Source organism: Achroia grisella, unplaced genomic scaffold (genome assembly GCF_030625045.1).
Source record: "Achroia grisella isolate CSIRO2021 unplaced genomic scaffold, CSIRO_AGI_Agris_v1 utg38008, whole genome shotgun sequence".
In the NCBI taxonomy this organism is placed as follows: domain Eukaryota; kingdom Metazoa; phylum Arthropoda; class Insecta; order Lepidoptera; family Pyralidae; genus Achroia; species Achroia grisella.
Genome location: NW_026712830.1, coordinates 37,158 through 46,232, shown reverse-complemented (window position 1 = coordinate 46,232; position 9,075 = coordinate 37,158). Strand labels below are relative to the sequence as shown.

The 9,075-nt window shown below is 48.8% G+C and overlaps 2 protein-coding genes across 2 annotated transcripts; one reads left to right on the top strand and one right to left on the bottom strand.

The window, feature by feature from the left end:
* Nucleotides 1-1,436: 1,436 nt before the first annotated feature.
* On the bottom strand, nucleotides 1,437-2,561 carry LOC131844059 (uncharacterized protein K02A2.6-like). The gene has a single exon (XM_059192838.1). It carries the CDS (start codon nucleotides 2,559-2,561, stop codon nucleotides 1,437-1,439), a length of 1,125 nt encoding a protein of 374 aa, XP_059048821.1.
* Nucleotides 2,562-4,584: 2,023 nt separating this feature from the next.
* LOC131844062 (reticulon-4-like) lies at nucleotides 4,585-5,495 on the top strand. Its single transcript, XM_059192841.1, has one exon. The coding sequence runs from the start codon at nucleotides 4,653-4,655 to the stop codon at nucleotides 5,454-5,456; it is 804 nt and encodes a 267-aa protein (XP_059048824.1). The 5' UTR covers nucleotides 4,585-4,652; the 3' UTR covers nucleotides 5,457-5,495.
* The last annotated feature ends 3,580 nt before the right edge of the window (nucleotides 5,496-9,075 follow it).

Here is a 9,075-nt window from a genome sequence, read left to right as displayed (position 1 = left end):
CTTAAAGCACGCCAGTTGGCAAGTAAAGTCGATGGTTTACTGCATTACTTATTATTATAATATAAATACCGTACGTATAGGTATTAATGATTATGTGTCCCAAGGCCAACCGAATGTGCCGCAGTACATATGTGTCGAGGTTGGTCTATGATAACAAAGGAGCAGCTTTACTATATTTTGCTCTATAAAATGTGGCTCAATTAAGGAAGTGCATATTTCTTAATAGCGATATATTTTATCAGCTGTGTCTGTGGTTTCATCCGCTTGAAGTTTTTAGCTATATGTTATTCTGACATTACTGTAAAATTTCAACAAAATCATTTCTGCGTGAAAGAGTAACAAAACATCATAATATTAATAATAATAAGATTTATATATTTTTTTGGTTCCTACATAAAAAATATCATGCCATTGACTATATATATTTCATTAATAAATAGATACAATAAAATATAACCAATAACTATTATTTTTATTAGAGTCTTAATAAGCACATTATATACAAATTAAATATTTTTTTAGGATAAAGGTTACATTTTTCTGATCAATATCTTTCTATCTCCAAGCCAATACTTTTTATTTTAAACTTTTAAATACTCAGATTATAGTATACATTACATATCCAATTAACTCAAGAAACAGTGATAAGCGCTGTCCAGTTTAATTTACAGAAAGCGAAGAGTAATAAACAGCAATCCATACTAACATAGTATAATAATAATAACATTAAGATTACTTGTTGTACCTCTAAAACATTTTGATTTTGTAGGTTTACCTTGAATACAAAAAGTTTGCCGAATACGGCCTCATAGTTTTCCAACGAGCAGGTGTATTGAGTGGCTACCTTAATTGTTTATGGTCTACACCTTTCGCTTTCGCTACGGATTATTTTGGACTCTTTGGTGGATAGTGAGTAATAGATTAATATAATCATCATAACTGCAGCGTCAGTGAAACAACACGGTCGGTTGCTAACTGTTTATTGAAAAAGAAACCAAATACCATCCACCGTCTTAATACTAATTATTAAACTACCCTACATTTCTCCACACATAAATCAAAACAATAACATTTTTATATAAGAGTTTCTACATACTTTTTGTATTATAAAAAACAAATAAAGGTAAATAAGTAAATAATAACAAATCGGGTATACATACTCTAATACCCTATCTAGAACAATATATTTTCTATCTATCTAAAGAAGCTACAAATTACTCAGATAATACATATCGATAAAAATACTTTATTGATACATAAGTTATAACATACAAGTAACGTAAGTCGTATAAGATATCATCTATACTATATATATAACCTATCGGTACTATCTATATAACTTAACTATATAACTTAAGTACAGAAAACAGAATAATGACAACATACAGTACAGTAGTTTTATACATATTATAATCATGTAACTCATACGATCGAACTCATTTCTCTATCCCTTGTTTACGTAATTCTCTTTCAAGTGCGCGCCTAGCTCGATCACTACATTGATTTGTTGGTGACAGTTGTTCACACTCTTTAATATTAGGTGAATTCATAACATCTTTCTCTTCCCCTTTTTCATTTTTACCTGTCATGGGACTCTTTAAATTTTTATCATCCGGCTCTTGTCTTTGTTGATTATCATAACTACGTCTTGATTGATTGTCATAGTCTGACAACTCATTATTACTTAAATGGGGCGTTGAAAGTCTATTTCGTTTTAAAGGCCATAATTGGTCAGAATGTCTACGACAAGCGTTTCCCGTGTTTAACTGTACTGTATAAGAAACCGGCCCCGTTTTGGATGTTATTTGGCCTTCTGTCCATTTGTCCCCACGGGAGGAATAGTCTCGAGCTATTACGCTTTCTCCAACTTCGAAAGTTCTATCCATTCCCCCAGCTTCCGCTACCTGTTTGTCTTGCGCCTGTCTAACAATATCGCTAGTATTAGGTCGCACCGCGTCTAACCTAGTACGTAGTCGACGACCTAGTAATGCGACCGCCGGAGCTACACCTGTAGTAGCGTGTTCACAGTTTCTATACTGAAAAAGAAATCGACACAAAGCTGACGTCACATCCTGACCTTCATAGATGGCTTTCTTCAGAGTCTTTTTTATGGTTTTTACAGCATTCTCTGCCGCTCCGTTGCCTTGTGGCCTATGTGGTGATGCAGTGGTATGTCTAATTGTATTTTTCTTACAGAAATCGTTAAATTCGTGACTCTGAAAAGGGGGACCATTATCTGTGACTAGCTGTACTGGTAACCCAAATATTGAAAATAACTTACGAAAATACTGAATAGTGTCAATAGCGGAGGTACTACGTATTAATGCAGCATCCAACCATTTCGAATTGGCATCCACTATTATAATATAATACTTGCCATTCAATTGGGCAAAATCGGCATGTAATCGTTGCCATGGAGCTGTCGGGAACTCCCACGGATGCAACGATGAACGTGGTGGTGCGTCTCGAACGATTCGACAAGCCTCGCACTCGCGCCCTAATCCCTCTATATCGGTGTCTATTTCAGGCCAATACACATAATGTCTGGCGATCGACTTCATTTTTATCACCCCTAAATGACCTTCATGTATTTCAGATAATATTTGTTGTTGTAATTTATTTGGTATTACAACACGATATTTGTTGCGGACCACGAGTCGGCATCGAAAATATGTAAATAAATTTTGTGTATAAATTTGTATTTTTCCAGTGTTTTGACTATTGTTTAGGTTAGACTATTGTTTGTACCATATACCCTTTGTAGCGGCATAGATACTGTGAATTCTATGCCCGCCCATTGTGTAAATTCTTAGGGATCACAGCTTTAGTGTAGCCTGAACATGTGGCATTTAGTCGCACGTGGTTTTTTGTAGTTTTTTGTATTGTTACTATTGTATTTAATTTTAAATGTGTGCGTATTCGCTGTTCCGGCCCGTCGGTCACCGACATGTGCAGGAATTGTCGGGAGGGTGGGACGGCCGACGCGCACAGCTCGGCGGGGGTGGGGAAGGACGCGCTCGGGCGCCCGTAAAAGGCGGGTTGGTTCTCGATCGCGCTCTCGCTCACTCCGCTGACCGACGCGCTAGCGAACGCACGTATGTGCTCGCTAGTCCCGCCGCCGTCTCGCTGTTCTCTGCTCCCTCGAGCAAACCACCGCGCGCGCGCACGTAGCGCAGTTACGTTCGCGCGTTCTTATTCATATACTTCGCCGCGTGTTAGGTGCACTCGGTGCACCTAGCGTGGCCCGGGGCCTCCGTGTCCCGCGCCGACCGCGCCGACCGCGGCCGACCGCGCTCTCGGCATCCGTTCCGACACAGTGCTACCGGACTTTCCGCGTGTGTAGTGTTGTGTTGTGAGGACTGAAGGAGAAACTCTCTTCGTTCAAGTGAAGTGAAGTGTTGTGTGTGGACGTTCAGTGGCACGGACTGTCGTGAGTTAGGGAGGTGCGTCACGCCTATTGCGCGACGCGCCGATCCGAGCCGCCGCCGCTGCCACCAACACCCGCCGACGCCTGCTGCCTGCCGCCCGCCACCGACGCCACCAAGTAGGTTCGCTTAGGTACACATTTTTCACTCAATAAGATTAGTGATCTTACATATTAGGGTCACATATCAATAGGCACTCACCCCCCTGCCTCACCCGGCAGGGAGGCCCCCGCTGACACCGTCGGCTGCACCCGCCGACGACCGTCCTTATCTTAAGTACTGACTTACCCTATTGTTTCATTGTATTGTATTGTTATTGTGTTGTATTGTTATTGTATTGTTTTATATTACTATTTCTACTCTTATTCTATTCTTTTGAACAGTGGTAATTAACATTACCACTGTTCAAAAAAATGTCCTTATCAGAGGCCGATATGCCTCTGTTCTTCCAGTTCCTGGAAAAAAAGTGTCCCGGCATCTTAAATGCTTTTATAGCATTCAAAGCCGCCAAGCCCGTCCACTTAGTGTACAGCTCGCCCCCCGCGTCCCCAATGATGACTCACACTGACGAACCGAACACTGACACTGACGAATTCGAGGACGACTCGCAACGGCTCCCGCCGCTTCCCCCGACCCAAGCCGACCAGGCCGAACCCGCCTCGCCCGCCATGGAGCAGGACGACTCCGTCGCGGAGCTTGACGCTCCTAGTATGGAGCTCGACGCCATCCGCGACGGCGACGTCCCCTCTCCCATCCCCCCGGTCTCCTCAGACGAGGACGATTTTATTCTTGTTGGCAACAAGCGTGCCAAGAAGACCCAGGGCTCCCAGCCAGCCAAAACAAAGCGTGCCCATGACGGCACCGCTAAAACCGCCCCCGGTCCGAGTGCACGCAAGTCGCACCCCGAGACCAAAGCCCCGCCCCCCGTCATCATCCAGGACAAAAGTGCCTGGAACACCGTATCCAATATGCTTAAAAACAAGCATATCAATTTCAGCCATGCTAAGGCTACCTCAATAGGGATCAAAGTATCAGTCCCATCATCTGACGACCATCGTCGTCTCACCACCTTCCTGCGGGAGAAAAACATAGGTTATCACACCTATGCTCTCGAGGAAGAGAAAAAAGCTCCGCGTTGTAATACGCGGTTTACCCAAGGAGCTCTCAACAGACTCCATCCTTGAGGACCTTCAGTCCCAGAATTACCCAGCGCACGAGGTACATCGTATGTACCAGTCGCGCTCACGCAACAAGGCCGCTATCGACCTTGTTCTAGTCGTATTAGATTTATCCCCAGAAGGCAAATCGATCTTTGATATAAAGAGCGTTTGCCAACTATCCTCGCTCTCCGTAGAGGCGCCTCGCAAGCGTACCTACCCCGGACAATGCCACCGTTGTCAGAACTACGGGCACTCTGCCCGTAATTGTTTCGCTCGCCCACGGTGCGTCAAGTGCCTAGGCGATCACGCCACCGCAGATTGCGGCCGTAGGCCCAACACCCCCACGCCCCCCAGTTGCACCCTCTGCCTCACAGAGGGTCACACCGCGAATTACCGCGGTTGTTCACGCGCCCCACGTCCCGCCAAAAAGAAGGCCACCCACACCCAGGGCAACCGTGCTCCGGCACGTGCCCCCGCCAAGGCTCAAACACAACCCGAGCCACTCGTACCCGCCCCTCTGCCTGCTAACAATGCCTGGATTAAACCCCCGGCAATTGTAAGCAAGGTAGCACCCAACCCGCCCGCCCAGAAAGCCCCGCCCGCCCAGTCGGCCCCGCCCGCCCAATCGGCCCCGCCCATGCCCATACACAAACCCGTCCCCAAAACACTGCCCGCGGCCCCCAAGGCCAACGGCAGCTCCCTCGCGCAGGACTTCGCATTGGTCGCTCGCTTAGCCAGCACCATCGACCCTAACGAGATTGCCCTTCTGGCCTCCAAGCTCCGCCTGTATAAGGAGTCGCCCCAAAATAGGCTCGCAGCCGTCTGCGAGCACATCGGCGTACTTACCGCCATCCTCAATTTTAACCTGTAATTATGGGTACTCGAGCTCAGAGAGAAAAGCCTCGGTCCGTTCGAATAGCGTTTTTTAACGCGTTCGGATTAAAAAAAAAAAAGGAGGAAATCGCCTCCTTTCTCACTGACCACCAAGTCGATATTCTCCTCGTGCAGGAGACCCTACTGAAACGTTCAGTCCGCGATCCTAGAATCGCCAATTACAACTTAGTTAGGAACGACCGCACCGCCTGTAGAGGCGGCGGTACGCTCATATACTATAAACGGTCCCTACATTGTATACCGCTACAAACACCGCCTCTCACTCATATGGAGGCCTCCGTCTGTCTTCTCGGCATGACCGGCCACCGACCGCTCGCCGTGGCATCCGTATATCAGCCTCCCGGCAAACTACTGCTGGAAAGCGACCTACGCGCCCTCCTAGATATCAACAGCGCCACCATTCTGGCTGGCGATTTGAATTGTAAACACACCCGCTGGAACTGCCACGTGTCCACGACAAACGGCCACAAACTAGACAGACTAGCCGACTCGCTCGAATTCGAGATAATCGCCCCGCTCCGCCCTACTCATTATCCCCATAACGTGAACCACCGACCCGACATACTGGACATGGCACTGCTGAGGAACGTAACCCTACGGGTGAGCTCCCCAGAAGTCCATGCCGAGCTTAACTCGGACCATCGACCGGTAACCCTCCTTCTGGGCCCTCCGCCCGACACGCCACTACCAACCAAAACAATAACAGACTGGCAACGACTCGAGAAATCTCTCGAATCGACCGACACACCGATACTAAACCGTATTCCCGACGTCATAGAGTCCACCGAGGACACTCTCATTGCGATCGACTCGCTTACTAACCACCTGCAGTCGGCAGTCAAGGACTGCTCCAGGGAGGTACCGGCGACGGACGACCGTCGCTGGCAGCTCCCCGATGACGTAAGGAGGTTAATAAGCGATAAGAACGCAGCCACTAGAGCGTACGATCGCTACCCCTCCGAACCGAACCGGGTGCGCCTGCGAGCCTTACAGCGTAGCGTTAAGGAGCGCATCGCGCAGATCCGGGACGGCCGGTGGGGCAAGCTCCTAGAAGAGATAACGCCATGCCACACCGCGTACTGGCGCATAGCGAAATCTCTCAAAACCGACCAACAGACAAACGACATGCCCCCGCTAGTCCGACCCGACAACACTATAGCCTTCTTCGACGAAGACAAGGCTGAGTGTCTAGCGTCCAACTTAGAAGCCCAATGCTCCCCCAGCACGCTCCCAGTCGAGGCAGGTCATCTCGAGAAGATAGACACCGAAGTCGAACGCATCGCGTCCACCCCGCCCACCGAATCCCTCTCACCAGTCACGCTTGATGAGGTCAAAACGCTAGTTAAACAACTACCTATCAAAAAATCACCCGGCTCAGACGGCATATCGAATAGATTAGTCAAAAGTCTGCCATCCCAACTTTTGTTATTACTCGTCGCTATTTTTAACGCGGCGCTGTCCAACGCTATATTTCCAGACAGCTGGAAAGAAGCCGTGGTCATTGGCATCCCCAAGCCCGGTAAAAATAAATCCGACCCGTCCAGTTATCGTCCTATCAGCCTCCTCAAGGCTATAGGCAAGCTGTACGAGCGAATCCTCCTCGCCCGCCTAAAGGAGTTTATATACTCCAAAGGCCTGCTCATCAATGAGCAGTTTGGCTTCCGAGCCAAACACTCATGCGTCCATCAAGTGCACCGCATCACGGAGCACATTCACAAAAACACTCTGTACTTCGCCACCAAGTCCCCCAAAGGCGGTACAGGCGTCCTATTTTTCGATGTGGCTAAGGCTTTCGATAAAGTCTGGCACAACGGCTTGATTTACAAGCCGTTGTGTCCCCGACAGGCTAGTACTCATTGTACGAGATTTCCTGTCGAATCGCTCTTATCGCTACCGTATAAACGGAGCGTTATCCGACCCGCACCCCATACGAGCCGGCGTCCCTCAGGGCGCCGTCCTCTCTCCGATGCTCTACTCGTTGTACACCAACGACATCCCCAAATTCTCCGACTTAAAAGTCGAAATATCGCTGTTTGCCGATGACACGGCTCTCTTTACATCCGCCAAGTCCCGTGCGACAATAGCCAGACGGCTTCAGAAAGCCGTAACGATACTGGGCGAATGGTTCCGTCGGTGGCGCATAGAAGTCAATCCCGAAAAAAGTGCAGCAGTGTACTTTAGCAGGGAATTCGACTCTATGAATCACCCGATCGAACTATTCGGCCAAAACATCCCGTGGGTTTCGAAAACGAAATATCTCGGCGTCACCCTAGATAGGAAACTAACGTTTCGTCCTCACATCAAGCGTGTCCGCGACCGAGCCGCTATACTAGGGCGACTCTATCCTTTTATTAACAAGCACAGTAAAATGTCGCTTCGCAACAAGCTGACATTATACAAGGCTTGCATCCGTCCCATCATGACCTACGCTAGTCCCGTATTCGCCCACATACCCTACTGCTTAATCAACAGACTGCAGGTCATTCAGAATAGGTTTCTGCGTCGAGCCACCGGTGCGCCGTGGTTCGTTCGCAGCGTAGATCTCCACCGCGATCTTAATCTGCCCTCCATCAAGCAGTTTATGAAGGAAGCGTCTCGACGCTACTTCGACTCTGCCCAATCCCACCCTAATCCGCTTATAGTCAGTGCGGTCGACTACGCACCGAGGAGTAATATCCGACATACGCGACAACGTCGCCCGAGGCACGTTCTCATTGACCCCGACGACCCCATAACGGCAGGTAACCTCCCCACGGGCCCACCCGTTCCACCCCGACCACACTTTTACACACACACACGACACCGTCCTCGCCGGCGAAGACGACGACCTCAAACACACAATATCGCGCATTCAACCGGGCGCCTGCGCGCGCCCGGGCGCTCCACACCGGCGCCCCCGGGCGCCTCTCCGATCGATCCCCCGTCCAATTCAAACGGGGATCGAAATTACGACGGCCTGAGCCGAGGTTCGAACCCCTAGTGGTGCCCTCAGACTAAAGTCGTATCCGTCGGGCAGGAGTTGGCCTTCAGCCGCTCCATAAGTCCTTCCGCGGGTTTGGAGTGCCATCTGCACTCGCCCCATAACGTCCGGTGAAGCTGTAAAGGCCAGCTACGGCCAACAGCATTAGAGTAGTCCGAAAAAAAAAAAAAAAAAAAAAAAAAAAAAAAACGATCGCGCTCTCTTACGCATACGCCACCGACGAAGAACCACCGCCGGCGCAACGACCAAGAAAACCCCACTCCGGCCGGCCGACCCATAGAATAAGAAACAAATTGAAATACAGTCCACACATTTAGAAAATCGAAGACCTTTTAATTGTGTACCCCACAATTTTGTGGTCCATCGCAGCCGCATATCAACGAATCGCCGAAGATCACCCAACGGTGCGACGAATCGCCGTGGAAGATCACCCAACGGTGCGACGAATCGCCGCGGAAGATCACCCAACGGTGCGACGTACCTCGCCGAGGAAGATCACCCAACGGTGCGACGCTAGCAGCTTACCGAATTTAGCTGCCGTCGTAAGGTGAAAACTTGAGGGTGCAGCGAGGATAGGATAAATAACGTCTACGCCATATAGGATAGATAACGTCTA